We start from the raw sequence: 18655 nt of genomic DNA on the forward strand, positions 1-18655 counted from the left end.
GCGTATATCATGTGTATATGACAAATAAATAAACTTGAACTTGATAGTTCCATCTGTGCCACTGACTTAGTCTGGCTTTAATTCCAGTTTGTCTATGAATTAATAATTGATATGATGGATTCATGTCTCCATCTTAGGCCTAAATAGCATAATTAATGATATATGAGTGATTCAGTATGGTCACATTTCATTTTGTCTGTTAAACCTACCCTTTGGAATGACTTCGATAGCAACAGTGAATCTATTTCATTTTTAAGTGGAGATCTCTCAACAATCATTCTAACGATAGCACAATTGGTAATAGTCAGTGACAAATATCATAGCTAAGCAGGGTTTGGTTAAAACCAAGGGTTGGAACGGTTGGGGGAACAGAACCAAAAACCAGAAAATATAGGAATTATTTGAGGAACAGAACCCAAAATGGAAAAAAAGTGCTTTATCCTCTTTCAGAACTTAACTGTTATTTTAAAAGCATGGGAACCGGTTAATAACATTCTTTTACATTCCGGGCATTTTTTTCCAGTCCCACAAAAATCGCAACACAGCGCCTATGCAAAGCCCTCACTCTCTCAAAAACTTATTCCAGCGTCTGCCTGCCAGCTGGAAATCTGTGTCAGTGGGTGTGTGTGTAGGCTACCTTTCTCTCCCCTCTGAAGCATAGGTTACTGTAGCCTACAGACAACGTTACAAGCATGATTCAGAAATTAGGGAGAGATGTTTAAAAGAATGGATTAACATTTTCAATGCTAGTTAAGGATATTATAGTAATCACTTTTATTAACTTCAAAATGGTAAGATGTGTTTTTAATTATTGTGCTGCTCTGCACACACAAGCATGTTAGCTAGCTAGCTAAGCTAACGTTTGCTCTGGTCCAATGTTAAACCAACTCGGAAAGACATTCAAAGTTCCTCCATAGAAGACGCTCCTTCGTAGATATAATTCTGTGGGCCTAATTCAGATAATGCATGTCATAACAATATGCCCAACGCTTCAAAGCAAGCTTCCTCATCCTCTCTCACTCTCTCTCACTGGCAAAATTTCAGTTGCCTCTCACAAAGTGACTGGCAGAACAGTGTGTGTGCTTGTCTTTCATTATGATTAAACCATGCTGTTACGGCAAAATACAATTTTCTCTTAACGACTTTCCTATATAGATTAAATCGCTTACCCACTCCATAGCAAGATGCTCTATCTGCACTGATTGGTAAATTAAAGATCTGAAGTTGTTTTCAAGGTACAAATTCAACATATTTTATACAATTTGCTTATCATGATGATACTCTATAATCCTGAGGTTGTAATTTCACCCTCAAAACAACAGTTAATGAATGATGAGAACTTTTTTCAAATCCAATATATTTTCCATGTAGATTCCACTTCACAATATGCTGACAAATTACGTTGAAACAACATTGATTCAACCAGTTTGTCCCCGGTGGGATACTACAGAAAATCCTTGGTATGGTGCTTGGACACTAACTGTAGCATGATCCTTACTGATACACTGACAAACTAACTCCTGTTCTGAATACATTAGATGAAATCTCCATTCAGTTATCACTCCATTTGGTTTTGTCAGTGAAGCTTTTAACAGTCAACATGTGCTTTGCACTTGGATGCAGTGGGAGATGCATGCCACCTGTTCCTCTGTGAGAGTGAACGTTTGTATTATAATGTATTTTTTTAAATCATGTTTGTAACACTTTCTATGAACCACTTCATAATTTATGTAGGCTTTTATAAGGTGACATTAGCTGTTACTAAAGATTATAGCAAGTATAATACACTATATTATTATATATTACACTATATCTAAGAATATATAGTGCATAACAAGTCAAACATACTCTGAATGTTCTTTACGGTCTCTACCTGGCTTTGGACTAACCCCAGTTACTCAGGTAGCGGTTTTGATTGAATAGTGCCCATAGTACTGTCTGAGGTTGTGGGACTATTGCCCAGTCCTCCCAAAGCAGGTCTCTAATTCTCCTCTAGAAGCAGCCAAACTGTATTGACCAAGAACAGGATTTATCCCCAACTGGATCTCTCTCTTCTTTAATGGGGCCTGGGCTCCCTCATAGAGAGAGAGAGAGAGAGAGAGAGAGAGAGAGAGAGAGAGAATTCAAGGTACTCGGACCTAATGGACCCCACAAGCATGGAGCTGCAGTGGGCAATAAAAGGTATGCTGGGTCGTTAGTCTTAGGCAAGGCTGTTGAAACCATCCTGGCTAATGAAGTAAGGCTACACCAAGAGTCAACCATAGAGTGTAGGAATTAATGAAGCAACCCAAGGAGGGCATCCTTCCTCAGTGCATTCTTAAATTAGCAAACAGCTCAACGACAAAGCAAAGTATTTTGTTTTTTTACAGCTATGTTCATAAAAAGTTTTTACAAATCGTGGTAAAGTCTTGTGTAGTCTAGAATACAAAGTTATGGAGGAAACAGGATTTGTAGTCCTGCGTAGTTTAATGCATTTATGCTTTAGAGTATTTATGAGCAGTTTTAAATATGAAAATGATATTGCTTTTTTTGTTGCTTCATCGCTTGCACAGTATTGAAGATACAAGTAACTAGATAAAGGTAACTTGTGAATATTTCACACAAGGGAATCTTAAAACTTGGACATTTAGTTTGTGTATTAAACTTCTACTTCTTTGGTAGAAACGGCTGAGTCTTACTGCCTGGCTCAAAAATATCCAAGTACCTCAACTCCTCCGTGGAGTTGAGCGCAGACTAGTTTTTTAAATAAACCTCGGACTCGTCGATACCTAAACAATTTACATTCTTAAACCCTTTCCATGTACCTATGTTTTCCCTTTGTTGCGGTCCTTTCTTTGTTTGCTGAAATCCATACTCTTTAATTAAACGTTAATCAAATACAACCACTGACTGTTTCCTCAATGGTGTTGCTCTAAGAGGGCAACTCAGCATGCCCATGTGCTGACGAACATATTATGTGTTTACGGACATATTCAATCAATCCTTATCCCAGTCTGCTGTTCCCACATGCTTCAAGAGGGCCACCATTGTTCCTGTTCCCAAGAAAGCTAAGGTAACTGAGCTAAATGACTACTGCCCCGTAACACTCACTTCCGTCATCATGAAGTGCTTTTAGAGACTAGTCAAGGACCATATCCCCTCCACCCTACCTGACACCCTAGACCCACTCCAATTTGCTTACCGCCCCAGTAGGTCTACAGACGACGCAATCGCAATCACACTGCACACTGCCCTAACCCATCTGGACAAGAGGAATACCTATGTGAGAATGCTGTTCATCGACTACAGCTCAGCACTTAACACCATAGTATCCTCAAAACTCGTCATCAAGCTCGAGACCCTGGGTCTCGACCTCGCCCTGTGCAACTGGGTACTGGACTTCTTAACGGGCAGCCCCCAGGTGGTGAGGGTAGGTAACAACATCTCCACCCCGCTGATCCTCAACACTGCGGCCCCACAAGGGTGTGTTCTGAGCACTCTCCTGTACTCCCTGTTCACCCACGACTGCGTGGCCATGCACGCCTACAACTCAATCATCAAGTTTGCGGACGACACTACAGTGGTAGGCTTGATTACCAACAACGACGAGACGACTTACAGGGAGGAGGTGAAGGCCCTCGGAGTGTGGTGTCAGGAAAATAACCTCACACCAAACGTCAACAAAACAAAGGAGATGATCGTGGACTTCAGGAAACAGCAGAGGGAGCACCCGCCTATCCACATCGACGGGACAGTAGTGGACAGGGTAGTAAGTTTTAAGTTCCTCGGCGTACACATCACGGACAAACTGAATTGGTCCACCCACACAGACAGCGTTGTGAAGAAGGCGCAGCAGCGCCTCTTCAACCTCAGGAGGCTGAAGAAATTTGGCTTGTCACCAAAAGCACTCACAAACTTCTACAGATGCACAATCGAGAGCATCCTGTCAGGCTGTATCACCGCCTGGTACGGCAACTGCTCCGCCCACAACCGTAAGGCTCTCCAGAGGGTAGTGAGGTCTGCACAACGCATCACCGGGGGCAAACTACCTGCCCTCCAGGACACCTACACCACCCGATGTCACAGGAAGGCCATAAAGATCATCAAGGACAACAACCACCCGAGCCACTGCCTGTTCACCCCACTATCATCCAGAAGGCGAGGTCAGTACAGGTGCATCAAAGCAGGGACCGAGAGACTGAAAAACAGCTTCTAATCTCAAGGCCATCAGACTGTTAAACAGCCACCACTAACATTGAGTGGCTGCTGCCAACATACTGACTCAACTCCAGCCACTTTAATAATGGAAATTGATGTAAAAAATGTATCACTAGCCACTTTAAACAATGCCACTTAATATAATGTTTACATACCCTACATTTCTCATCTCATATGTATATGTATATACTGTACTCTATATCATCTACTGCATCTTGCCATCTTTTTGTAATACATGTATCACTAGCCACTTTAAACTATGCCACTTTTATGTTTACATACCCTACATTACTCATCCCATATGTATATACTGTACTCGATACCATCTACTGCATCTTGCCTATGCCGTTCTGTACCATCACTCATTCATATATCTTTCCGTACATATTCTTTATCCCTTTACACTTGTGTATATAAGGTAGTAGTTGTGGAATTGTTAGGTTAGATTACTCGCTGGTTATTACTGCATTGTCAGAACTAGAAGCACAAGCATTTCGCTACACTCGCATTAACATCTGCTAACCATGTGTATGTGACAAATAAAATTAGATTTAGATTTGAATCTCAATAAGGAAAGTCGGTGGTTATATTTGATTAACGTTTTATTAAAAACAAAGGCACACACCAACATAGGTACACGGTAAGGGTTTAAGAATTTTAACTTCTTAAGTATCAATATATAGCGACCCGAAGGAGTTGGAGGTTAATTAAAAAAACTATGGAAGAGTTGAGGTACTTGGCTAGCTAAAAGATAGACATGCAGAGGGAACAAAAGAATTGAGGCTGTTATTCTCTAAAACTGGGCTAAACATGGAGGTTGCTCCATTGTGCTATTAACATGTTATCTTGCATCCATTTGCACTTTTCTTTGTAACTCCGGGTATTAGACAAGCTAGTCGTGGTGGAGCATTTACATTCACTTCTCTGAACGGTTGAGAAATAAGGCCTAATGACTTTTACAGCTTAACACACACACACATACAGACGGAGGTAATACCTTCAGGGTTCGGGCTAATCCGTGGTGCCTCGAGGCGGGATTAAAATATTCCTAGAGGCGGCTTTTCACAACAAGCTCCTAGGATCAAGTGCATGAATACATTACGGAGATAATTAAAGGAAATGTCAAATGGTGGCTGTATGGAGCATTATTAACGATGCCCTGGCCATGTTAAAGAATCCTGGGCTGAAGAGATGATGATCAATGTGTGTTTAATAGGTATCTGGTAGACTACACAGGCACTGACTGTAGTAAAAAAAGAGTTTGTTTCACTGGGTTTGTCCCAGCTATTGACTGTGTGTGTGTGTGTGTGTGTGTGTGTGTGTGTGTGTGTGTGTGTGTGTGTGTGTGTGTGCGTGAGCGAGCATACGTGTTAAAGACAGACAACTGGCTGATAAAATCTGGGCCTTGTCTGAAGATAATTTATGAACTACAGTTATAGAGTGGGAAGGAGAGGTCCCCTCTAGAGGACTTGAAATAGATTAATAGCCTATCTTACTTTGTCATCAGAATAGTAGCATTGATTATTATTCCTTTACTCTGAGTGAAAGGAATGTTGGAATGCAAATATAACTGATCCAGGACACAAACTCAGAACCATCGGCACTATGACACAATGTACACCAGAAGGTGCATTGCTCAAGTGCAAAACGGCAGGGGATGTCATCTAGGATACTCATGTTAGCAATCTTCCGGTTACCAGCTCATTCCCCACTGGATTTCCCCCATCAGATTTGGGATTTACACCTGCAACTTTACAGTTGCTGGCCCACCTGTCCAACCTTTAGCCTAGGAAATAACAGAATTCTTATGCAGAAATTTCTTTTTCAAGTAGCCTACAGATCAAGGGGGGTTATTATGACACATTGAAACCATGTAAAATCTGATTTATAGATTGTTTATTCACGTTTAATTAGCCTACTGTAACCTATCAAGTGCATTGAAATGTCAATATTTTCCCAAAACTTTGATCAGTTGAAAGGTTACTACACACAATTAAGAGTTGCCCACAATAATTGATCATAGCTTCTATTCAGTCTACACCAGCATTGGGGCAGATTCGGACTGCCATGGATCTACACTGTGCAATATTTCAAGTATACAATATATAACGGGCCAACCAGGACTCAGGGGTAGACGTAACATAGTAAATGTAAATCGGAGACACTCTAATTAGTATGATATTTTACCTTTCGTATGATATGTATTAATTTCTGGATGTTATTCATCCATTTTGTATGATATGTTGTGAATTACAATTTGTATCATATGTTATCAATTGCAATTCGTACAATACTTTACGAATTGAAATGTACAATAAATTAAAATGTTATCAAACATATGCTATGTTACGAATTCCAATTTGTTGTGGCTAATGTTAGCTAGGGTAGGGATTAAGGTTAGGAATAGGAGTTAGGTTAAAGGGTTTTAAGGTTAGGGTTAGCAAACATGCTAAGTAGTTGCAAAGTATCTAATTAGCTAAAAATGCTAAAGATGAGATTCTAACTTTGGGTGGCTAGACATTGCCATTATAGCCCACCCATCCACCCCAACCAATTTAAGTAACCTACTGTCTTATGTAACCATATCAAATGTAACATAGGCTAACGTACTAATTGAGTGTTCCAAATGTACGTTACTATGTTATCTACTCTTCTGAGACCAGGCTGAAAGTGCAGTTATCAACATATCAATTTTTATAATCCTATCAATACATTTTGATATCCTGATCATTTTTACGCAGTGATGTCCCCACAGTTTTTCTGTCTGCTCAGATCTCTGGCGAAGACTGGCGCAGTTCTTTGGCTTCGGCAGGTGCGTCTGCCATACCGTTCCATCTTTTCTGCTTCTATCGTCTGCTTTAGCTACTTCACAGGGAATACGGAGACCTCCGCAAAATACTATTTTTAACATAATCTGCCAACATGAATGTGGCTCGGAGATAGGTCTGCGTTTGTGCTCATCTTTCGTACGGTTGCCGATTTGATTCATGAGCAAACTGTGTGGGTGTTGTTTTTGGGAAAGAGAAAACGACGTAGGCTATGAGACGCTTGCCTATTTAGTGCCTTCGTTCATTGCCTGTTTTTTCTTACACAGACTGTTTTTTTCTTACACTGACTGACCAGTGTTTCGGTTTAACCTGTATGAACGAGCTTGTGTTTCCGACATAAATCGGTGGAAAACGCGTCCGTGGCGGGTCAACTATTTATTATGGCTAAAAGAATTGAATTAGTGCACTGCTGGTCTGAATATATTTCAAGATAAGGAGAAAACGGCCGCTAGGTAAGGAAATTATCAAGCTTGGCATGTGTGGCCATGCCATTGAAACTGAAAAATCACTGAAACATTGTGTGGCTGGATATACATTATGATGGCAATGGTGACAATACAATTTACTTTCAATAAATTGTTCTTTGATTGGTAGCCTAATTCGTTTTCTTGGTGGGCCATCTATCTACCAAAGACATATGCCTATAGGCTTTGACATGAGGTGTTTCCTCTCAATTATAAACTCAATATAACAGTAACATAATATTAATAATATATATTGGACATATAATGATTTGTGTGTTTGGTTTGATTAACGTTGATTGACGATTGAGGAACATATAGCCTAGGCTACTCGCAGAAACTGCAAGCACTCACGATGTGTTTGCCATTGATACACATTTGTTGTTTTGTACAGTTCATTTCTGAAGCTATTTGACATATAGCCAGCCTAATGCTTGTTTGTCAGTTAAATTAGTTATTGTATGTTTCTTACCTCATCTTTCACATCTCTTTGTCCTTCCTATAGAACCCATAGGTGTTATCAACATCTATTGACATCACATCTAATTTTACCGTTTCAAATGTAACAAAGCATAGATGTAAAATTGTACATAGGCCTAATGGGGGGTTGCACTCAAAGCTGCATGTGCGTTGAAAATTCATTGCATTGCCATGATAGAACCATTTAGGTGTTTCCAATGAGCTGCTGCTCAATGATACATTTTTCAAGGGACAAACGATGAGAGGTGGGTGGGTGCCTATTAGTTCAGTATCTTGAATATTTCTCTATGCAGAGAGATTCTGACTAACCTGCCAAGGTATGGCTCTGAATGAATGAGTCTGTCTGTTCATGCTTGGGGAACTAAAACAATAATCAAGTAATATGCATATTCTTCTATTGACTAAGTCAGTGGGAAGTCCTATTATTGTTATGAATGCAGAGGTGGTCAGTTTGGGTTGCCTTGCTGTTGAAATGCTGTGGTATTTGGTTACTTGCAGATACAGAGTAGAAGAGAGGGAGATGTGCTTCTTTTATGGGTTTCAATTGCTGTGATACAGGAAGTGACACAACTCCTTATCATCTGTCATTCATCCTGCTACAGTTCTTTGGCTTATTTTTCACCAGCACATGTGGTGTCACATGATGTGAGTTCTATGTATGGTGACCAAACAGATGAAACCGTTTATTGAGCAGCTCAGGTTTCAAATAACTTATTCTACACAACTCCTATCACACAACAATCGTCAGCCCACAGTGAAGCCTATACAGTTTGCAAGGCTGTACTGTAGACCTACTGGAGAGGTGAAGCATGCAGAATTCTTCATGAGAAGGCGTGGAAAATCCAATTTAGGAGACTTCCAGCAGGAGAAAAGACCCAGTAAACATGAAAGCCTGGAGGAAATACTCCCTGAGACCTTACAAATCTGACATTACAGCAGCCAACACACAATTAGCCCATATAACTACACCACTAAAACAGACTAGCCCGAGGATTATACCTTAAATGAGGTGTACATCATGTTTGAATCTGTGTGTGTGTGAGAGAGAGAGAGAGAGAGAGAGAGAGAGAGAGAGAGAGAGAGAGAGAGAGAGAGAGAGAGAGAGAGAGAGAGAGAGAGAGAGAGAGAGAGAGAGAGAGAGAGAGAGAGAGAGAGAGAGAGAGAGAGGGCATTTGTGTGGTATCACATTTGTGTGTGTTTCATTCTTCAGTTTATTTGTGTCTAGTTTATTTGTATTTGGGAATCACTGCTCTACTGCAATTAACCTTAGTATTGCAATGCAGACCACGCAATGACCAGCCACTCGCCCTTGATCATGTACCTGTGGGGAATGAATTTCTCATCAAGCTCTCTAGATTCCCTCAGCATGTGGCAAGACATGCTGGTGTCGGTGAGACTAATTGATTGGATGGCACCCAATTCACAGGTCCAGGCTCCTTGGGCCTGAGAGGATAGATTTGTCTCTGTGAAAGATGGAGCTGGGTCAACAGTTGTTCTCCTAATAGATTGTCTTGTCCCATATGCCAATGAGTGCTCCCTTGCTCGCTTGTATTGTTTGTTTCCATATCAGAATACACAGGATTCATTAATGCTGTTGCTCAATGGGAATGTTGAAACTGGATATTGAAAAAAAAACACGGTTAAGAGAAATGAACGGTTCCCACATTCAGTCCCAACATTCCATCACTCAATATTTCAATGTTGCCAATGTCAATTCCATATCCGTCTTCACTGCCTGTCCAAATTATGGCTAAGCACGAAAAAAGATGCAGTATATTTGAAGTTTTCATGAGGTGACATGTATGCTGAGTTTGGTGTTTTTGCTGTAATGACTGTCTCCTACAGGTCAGGTCTGTCTGTTCCGGCGTTTAGAGCTTATTGAATGAAAGTCTTATTCGTCCTTCCCTGCCAAAGATGACGTTACCATGGAAACAGCTTCTTCTGCTATCAATCATCGACTGTCTCGCAGGTAGAATTCTTTCTTTTTTTTTATGTTTAATGATTCTTTTGTAGGGACATTTACGATTTGAGTGTGACATCCGAAAAAGCTGGAACTCATGTCACAGCCAGAATATATGAGTTAAACGTTCTGCTACATTGAAGAGTATGTCTTCCCCAGAATTTTTGGACAGTGGATCATTCCATGGTCCAAGATGGAGGATGGAACCCGGTGACTTGTTTATCCCTGTTGATTCTATGGAAGAGGAGGCCACTCTTACATGTGACGCTAAAGGAATCCCCCCTCCTCAATACAGGTAGGATTCTGACTTACTCACCTGGTTTGAATTTCTATATGACTACGACTACAACTATGACTACGTTTTACACCAGTGCCGCGGGGTCTACTGGTTTTCATCTTTGCTTTTCAATCAGCAACTCATTTACACCTGTGAAATTAGGTGTTTTGACTGTCTGGCCAATCAGGGACTTTAATGGGTCAGGTTTATGTGGCGCTTCTCCCCTGCTCATGCTTTTCACATTAATAGCTTGTTGTTATTTTACAGAGGGGGGAAAAACCAGTTGCGCAAACAAAAACAAAAAGATGCATTGACTGTCAACTGTCTTTGCTGTGTCGCCCACACTACTCCAGCACAGCCGGTGTAAATGAGAAGAATAAAAGTGGTATTGAGCTCACACTACGTTCATAATCACATCTGGTTGGTATCTCCCCAGCTAAGATGAGGTATTTCCATTTTCTGATTAAAGGCGAGACGAGCGTGTTTAGCATTGCATCTCTTCAGGCTTGCTGTGCTCTGCACCACATGCCCTCAACACCTCCTCAGCTCCTCTCTTGAAGTGTAAATGGAATACACTGCTCCCTCCATTTTATCTTCTCTCGCACTCTCTCTCTCTCTCTTGCTTTCTCTCTCACTCCTGCCACTCATGCTCTCATACCCCCAAAAAGGAAACAGGGTTTCTGAGGTAAAACACAAAAATACATTGGTCTTGTGCTGCATATTTGGACTCATATAATCAATGAACATGTAAACCGTGTTTATTATATGAGATAAAGAGAAACTGAACTACACAATTCAAATCAAATTCTATTTGTCACATGCTTCGTAAACGACAGGTATAGACTAACAGGGAAATGCTTACTTCCAAACAATGCAGAAATCATTTATTTAGAAAAATAGAAAAATAATAACACAAGTAATGTAACCATGCTGTTTATAATGCATTATGAATAGACTAATATGCTTTTATGGCACATGTTTAGTGCTGTGGGGGCTTCATCCCATAGTGCATTATAACTTACTTGCTATAAGCATTCATAACAGCTCACAGCTCAATTTAACAGCCTTTATATATGCCACAAGTCACCGTCTGGGATCTAATACGATCCTCTGCCTTCCCCTGTTTGGCAAGAGCCCCAGGTCATCAAATCCTATCAATTAATTGCCATGATATAGTAGCGGGATTGATGGACTGAGTTTCAAGGTGCTTTACCTCTCAAATACTATGACCTATTTTTTAAAATTACTTTTCTGGTTAAAAACGGTTTATGTGGCGTCACCAGTAGTCATAAACATCAATTGTAGTCCCAAAATTGAATAAAAAGTGTAAGTAGGATAACTTTGGTCATAAAGTCAGTATATTCCAAAACTGAGATTTGCGAGATTTAGGAAGTGAATGACGTTAACATTTTCCTTGGACTTGATACCAGCTTTGATTATTGTCCTCTTTTCTATGAGAATGCAGAAAGGGTGCAATGAAAGGAATGTGTGAAAGCATTGCTGTGTGGGTAGTGTGAGTTTGCACCTGCTGTGGTGTTTCATGGTGCTAATGTTCTTATTTAAAGAGAGAAGAACGGAGCATATTATACCAATCGAAAAAGAACAAGGTGCTACTGTTTGTGACTATAGTATGTGCATTTTTGACCAATAGGCCTCGGTGGAGAGTGGAAACAATGTATTTGAGAGTTTGTCTTAAGTGGATGGGATATCCATATCAACCGTAAAACTGTAATAACACTAAATATTATGAATGCATTTGCATATTATTAAAAGGACATGACACACAATTTAAGTTTGTCGGATATCTTTAAACTCCAAAATAAGTCTGTCAAGATGAGTCCACATTCCCTTGCCATCCGAAGGTGTAGGTCCAACTACAGTATACAGTATGTGTCCAATTGAATGGAAAGGATAACACAAATCTGGTAATGATATGGTTCTTAGTATTTCATCTGGTATTGTGGGATACAGCTGGACCTACAAAGTAGATGGCCTGGGACATGGATTTATCTCAACAGGCATTCTTCTTATTTAGCTTAGCTTGAAGATTTACAAATTGTTATAAATGGTTATGGATATTGGTATGTACTTCAAATATTGACATAGTAAAGACTCATGCACAGTATGTCCCTTCATTTGAAATGACAAAACAACAAAAGCAACAAACAAGCCTAAACCGTACCTACCTGTATATGTTATTTTTTATCATTGACCTCAGAATAACAATAAACTTTAAGTACCGTCCAAATAACGGTTGCTGCCTTTATTGAGTTTTAGTGTTAAATTTGCTCCCATAAATCCACTGTGGTAAATAGATAGAGATGTTTTGTGAATATTGCCAGCAGCTGATGGTATTTCTGCCCTCACAGATGGTCACTGAATGGAACTCTCATAAATCTGGAGTTGGACCACCGGCGTCGGTTGTCTGGGGGCAACCTCATCATAAGAAGTCTGGACCGCTACCAGGATGGGGGAAGGTATCAGTGTACAGCCTATAACACAATAGGAGCCGTTCTCAGCAGAAGAGCAAGCCTACAGTTTGCCTGTAAGTTAAGAACAGGCCATAATACTGCCTCCTGACACACTGCATTATATTGCATTATTACATTGTCACCATTGATAATAACACACCATACCTTATAAATGTATTATAATGCTTTACATGCAGGTGGTTCATGTGGGGGAAATGAGTGTCATCAGTGCTATATTTATATTCTTAGATGTCATAAATTGACCTGTTTCTCTTCTAGACTTGGATCATTTTAAACTCCACACAAGAAGTGCGGTGTCAGTTCGAGAAGGACAAGGAGTTGTGTTACTCTGTGGAACACCCACGTCCTCAGGAGGTATTGAATTACTTTTGTTATCTTCTTTTGACACTTGACAGTCCTATATGAATCCACACGGCATTTCAACTATACTTTAGCACTACTACTTAAGCATGATTTTGCATGATGTTTTCGATCTTTCTCTAATAAAATCCATACGAAGGTTGTTTGGGGGAATTAAGAAATATTTAAATAAAGTTGGAACATCTGTGAGATTTTGTTGTTACCCAGGTCTCCACTACAACGATTAGTCTGTAGATGCTACAAAGTAAGTCTTGGTGTCTTTTCAAAACTTACCGTGCGCTCTGAAATATGAGTAGTGTTTACATTAAGAATGCAATTTATTTACTTTAATATATAGATAACATAAATATAACATATTTAACATATATAACATCTGAGAGCAGTGTGTAGGTATATGGATGTTGACTGTGCGTAGGTGTTGGCACTGAGGAAGAAGTCATTTGATGGTAGGGGTTGTCTCATGACACATCCCTTTTGTCCTCTCCATCCCTTTGGGAGCTTTGCTCAAAACACGTGACGCCAGGTATAAGGGGTTATACCACCCTTTATAAAGCATAGCATTTTGGGAAATTGACATAGTGCACTATGTCACATTTGGCTATAAACCCTATAGAGGGAGTGGTTATGTCACCCTTTATACACAAATCAAATCCAAATTAAATCCATCACAAAGACACATTGTCTTTATGGCTGTGTTTACATAAGTGGCCCAATTCAGATCTTTTTTACACTATTAACCTGTGAATGTGAAGTCATACTTCCGGATCAGGTCATCTCCCGGGTATTTTCAAGATTCTATCATAAAATGTATGAAAATACGGTCATTTAAGATATATACAATTATAATCGTATTTGTTTACTGATTTACTCACACCCAATGCCTTTCATCAAAATATTTGAATCTCAAGAAGTAAGACACATCGTTGAAAATTAGAAAAGGTTTGCAGCGTTGTTAGCATGCTGGAGCGCGCCTGCTCAAGCTGAGGACCTACAGGATGGTAAGAACCCGTTAGCTACAGGCAATTTGATGTGTTTCATAATAGATGATGCTTTTTTTGTGAATGTTGCCACCCAGTACTTTTTGAAAATGTAAAAAAAATATATGTTTCTGAAGACTGGCAAGCTGTCGAAACACCTTTAAGCAGTTGTTGTTTATGTCTGTAGTTCAAATTAAAGAGTTGTAACTTTTTGGCTTCGTGCTTTTTCTTGGGCGTCAAATTCGTATATATTTTTTTCTAAACACATATGCATTTGAATATATATCTTAAATTTGCACGTTTTCATGGATTTGAGGATGCATTTTTGAAGCCCATTCTTACAAAACGAGGATCCCAGAAGTAACAATTAGCGTCACTTTCATAGGGTATTGGTGTTTTGACAAATCACATCAGATCTTTGCCAATTGGGCAAAAGATCAGAACTGGGCTGCCTGTATAAATGCAGCATTTGTGTTCTTGGTTTAAAGTTTTGAATGTTACGTCATATCAGTAGTTGGCTAAATCTCCCCCTCATTTACCTTTCTAGACCTTAGTTATTCATGGGTCTTCAATGAATACCCATACTTCGTCCAGCAAGACAACCGGCGCTTCGTATCTCAGGAGACTGGCAACCTGTACATCGCCAAAGTGGAGCCCTCAGATGTGGGCAACTATACCTGTGTGGTGATGAACAGCATCACAAAGGGCAAAGTTCACAGCTCACCCACATCTCTGGTCCTGAGGAAAGACGGTAAGCTTATTCATCAGAAGACCTTGCATAATGATTCATAACATACAGATAGCAGGCATTGTAGGTAGGCATTCATTTGAGCCAACTTTTTTGTAGTATAATAAAAATGGACTTTTATTTGGAAGACACCTTAAACATGATGTTGAATAAATGTGTTATGAATGTGAGTTGAAAGATACGGCGACATTCATGAAGGTGTCATGACTGGTTTCATCAAGGCGTTATGTATAGTATACCTCCTTCGTATAAGCTAACATTGTGATTACCTGATATGCATTGTTTAGTTGCCAGGCCATGTTCATTATGTAGGCTTTATCACCGATGATCCAGGTGCCTTATTTTCTTACTCTGCTTTTTAAACAACTGCATGTAATTGGAGGAATCCAAAGAACTGTTCCTTATAGCTACAGTATCTCTGCAGCTCTTCACGCTTTTGCAGAAAGTAAACACTGCCTTTGGGTTGAATTAAACATTTAAATATTAACCATACATTCAAAATCAGCCAGACCCTCAAGAGATAACCTTAGTGTATTCCACCCAGGAACGGAGGCTTTAAATGATTTGATGCTGTTATTTCGCTACTCTCCCTCGAATGCATGCTTAAAGCTGCAATATGTAACTTTTTAGGGCAACCCTGACAAATTCATTAAAAATAAGTGTAAGAAGTTGTAGATCTGTCGTCCTATGTGCGCTATTTCTATGCTTCCTGTTCTTAAGCGTCATTTTTGCCTCTTTTACTTTAGTTTTTGCACACCAGTTTCAAACAGCAGAAAATATTTTTGCTTATGGAAAATATATTTCACAGCAGTTTAGATGGTACAAGATTATATACGCTATACTTGCTTGATTTGTCACATAAACTGAAATTAGGTGAACTATTAGAATTTCTGCAACCAGGAAATGATGGAGCGATTTCTTCATAGTGTACCTTTAAGTGGAGTAGTAGTTTAGTTCACCTAAGAAATAGTGTTTATGCATGTATTTTTTTCTGTTAGTTTTACAATGCTTTTGTTGGGCCTCACAATGCAAGGTAGCATAGCTTGTATGTCATGAATAATGGAAGCATGAACAACAACTACTTGTACTTGTACGTCATAGGAGTAATGGGAGAATACGAGCCGAAAATAGAAGTTCATTTCCCCGACACCGTACCAGCAGCAAAAGGATCAGTGGTTACGCTGGAGTGTTTTGCTCTTGGGAAGTAAGCTGTATTTCTTGGAGCATGTTTTCAATCTTCCCTCTTCTTTCACTCACTTAAAGCATTTTGGGATTTTTATAGAGAAGTGTCACTAGGGCAATTATGTTTGTTCGACTGTGGCATCGCTCTATTATTCGTCAGAACAGCCTTTGAATGCAATGATTGTCAACGTCAGTTTGTGAAGGGCCACATGCATACTTTCTTCAAATGACTTTCTTTATTTAATGGATAGAATATGAAAATGAGTTGCATAAAATCTCGTTAGATATGGTCTAACAGAGAAGATGTGGAGTCGACACTCTAGATCTCTAACATGTTTTGCTTTCTGTCTTTCCTAGCCCTGTCCCTGAGATTACTTGGAAGAGGGCTAATGGAGTCCCGTTCCCCAGCAAAGTGAAGATGAAGTACTCCAATGCCGTCTTGGAGATCCCCAGCTTCCAACAAGACGACACGGGGGGCTATGAGTGTGTGGCCGAAAACAAGATGGGGAAAAACATCGCTACAGGCCGATTGGCCTTCCATGGTACTGTCACCCTGTGGGATTGCAAATATAATTTTAACCATCAGGCGAGTCAGTTAAAAACACCCCTTTTTACAATGACAGCCTGATAAGTGGCTAGATGCAAGTGCAGCAATAGATAATGAAAATGTATATGTACAATAAAGTTACAAAACAAGACCAAAAAAAAAAAAAGTACATTTTATTTCACCTTTATTTAACCAGGTAGGCTAGTTGAGAACAAGTTCTCATTTACAACTGCAACCTAGCCAAGATAAAGCAAAGCAGTGCGACACAAACAACAACACAGAGTTACACATGGAATAAACAAGTGTAACCGATGTGAAATGGCTAGGTAGTTAGCGGTGGTGCGTGCTAATAGCATTTCAATCAGTGACGTCACTTGCTCTGAGACCTTGAAGTAGTGGTTCCCCTAGCTCTGCAAGGGCCGGGGCTTTTGTGGAGCGATGGGTAACGATGTTTCGTGGGTGTCAGTTGTTGATGTGTTCAGAGGGGGTCCCTGGTTCGAGCCTGGGTATGCTTGAGGGGACGGACAAAAGTTATACTGTTACACAAGCGTACAGTCAAAAACGCAATAGGAAAAAAAAGAAAGTCTATATACAGTGTGTGCAAATGGCGTGAGGAGGTAAGGCAATAAATAGGCCATAGTAGCAAGTAATTACAATTTAGCAAATTAACACTGGAGTGATAGATGTGCAGATGATGATGTGCAAGTACAAATACTGGTGTGCAAAAGAGCAAAAAAGGTAATAAAAACAATATGAGGATGAGGTAGGTAGATTGGATGGGCTATTTACAGATGGGCTATGTACAGCTGCAGTGATCGTTTAGCTATTTTAGCTGATGTCTTCAGCGATCTTTGCAATTCGTTCCAGTCACTGGCAGCAGAGAACTGGAAGGAAAGGTGGCCAATGGGGGTGTTGGCTTTGGGGATGACCAGTGAGATATACCTGCTGGAGCTACGGGTGGGTGTTGTTATCGTGACCAGTGAGCTGAGATAAGGCGGAGCTTTGCCTACCAAAGACTTATAGATGACCTGGATGGAGCCAGTGCGTCTGGCAACGAATATGTAGCAAGGGCCAGCCAATTAGAGCATACAGGTCGCAGTGGTGGGTAGTATATGGGGCTTTGGTGACAAAACGGATGGCACTGTGATATACTGCATCCAGTTTGCTATTTTGTAAATTATATCACCGAAGTCGAGGATCGGTTGGATAGTCAATTTCACTAGGGTATGTTTGGCGGCGTGAGTGAAGGACTCTTTGGTGCGGGATAGCAAGCCGATTCTATATTTCATTTTGGATTGAAGATGTTTAATGTGAGTCTGGAAGGAGAGTTTACAGTCTAGGCAGACACCTAGGTATTTGTAGTTGTCCACATATTCTAAGTCAGAACCGTCCAGAGTAGTGATGCAAGTCGGGCGGGCAGGTGCGGGCAGCGAACGGCTAAAAAGCATGCATTTAGTTTTACTAGCGTTTAAGAGCAGTTGGAGGCCACGGAAGGAGTGTTGTATGGCATTGAAGCTCGTTTGGAGGTTTGTTAACACAGTGTCCAAAGAAGGGCCAGATGTATACAGAAGGGTGTCGTCTGTGTAGAGGTGGATCAGGGAATCACCCGCAGCAAGAGCGACATCGTTGATATATACAGAGAAAAGAGTCGGCCCGAGAATTGAACCCTGTGGTACCCCCATAGAGACTGCCAGAGGTCCGGATGACAGGCCCATCACAATTCAAAAGGACAAAAACACATGGCAAGAACACAACAAACAGTAAAAACAATCCATATATGGTCAGCAATCATTTGTTAGGACATCAAATACAACAAGCATACCATCCTACTTTCAAGAGGGATGGATTTATCCATGTGTAAAATGTTCACTACATTTTACAACCATGAACACACACTATTGGTCATTATGAAAGCTGTGCTATATTCAAGATAATGCACAGGCTCTCATGCCATCATTATATTGCTGTTGCTACTTCTCATTGGCAAAGTACAGCCACTGTTGGTATTATAATGTAATAATATATTGTTTGTTTATTGATTTTACACTGAACAAAAATATAAATGCAACATTCAACAATTTCAAAGATTTGACTGAGTTACAGTTCATATAAGGAAATCCATCAATTGAAATCAATGAATTAGGCC

General features: G+C 40.1%; 1 protein-coding gene across 1 annotated transcript in view; it reads left to right on the top strand.

Annotated features, from left to right (window-relative positions):
- Positions 1-7007: 7007 nt before the first annotated feature.
- LOC139416524 (contactin 3a, tandem duplicate 2) overlaps positions 7008-18655 on the top strand; it is a 62373-nt gene continuing 50725 nt past the window's right edge. Inside the window, exons 1-8 of the mRNA XM_071165227.1 lie at positions 7008-7477; positions 9812-9935; positions 10086-10221; positions 12573-12748; positions 12954-13049; positions 14580-14783; positions 15882-15984; positions 16320-16504. Of these exons, the coding sequence (XP_071021328.1) occupies positions 9881-9935; positions 10086-10221; positions 12573-12748; positions 12954-13049; positions 14580-14783; positions 15882-15984; positions 16320-16504 (955 nt within the window). The 5' untranslated portion in view covers positions 7008-7477; positions 9812-9880. The remainder of the gene's footprint in view (positions 7478-9811; positions 9936-10085; positions 10222-12572; positions 12749-12953; positions 13050-14579; positions 14784-15881; positions 15985-16319; positions 16505-18655) is intronic.

The sequence above is a fragment of the Oncorhynchus clarkii genome, chromosome 9 (assembly GCF_045791955.1).
Source record: "Oncorhynchus clarkii lewisi isolate Uvic-CL-2024 chromosome 9, UVic_Ocla_1.0, whole genome shotgun sequence".
In the NCBI taxonomy this organism is placed as follows: Eukaryota; Metazoa; Chordata; class Actinopteri; order Salmoniformes; family Salmonidae; genus Oncorhynchus; species Oncorhynchus clarkii.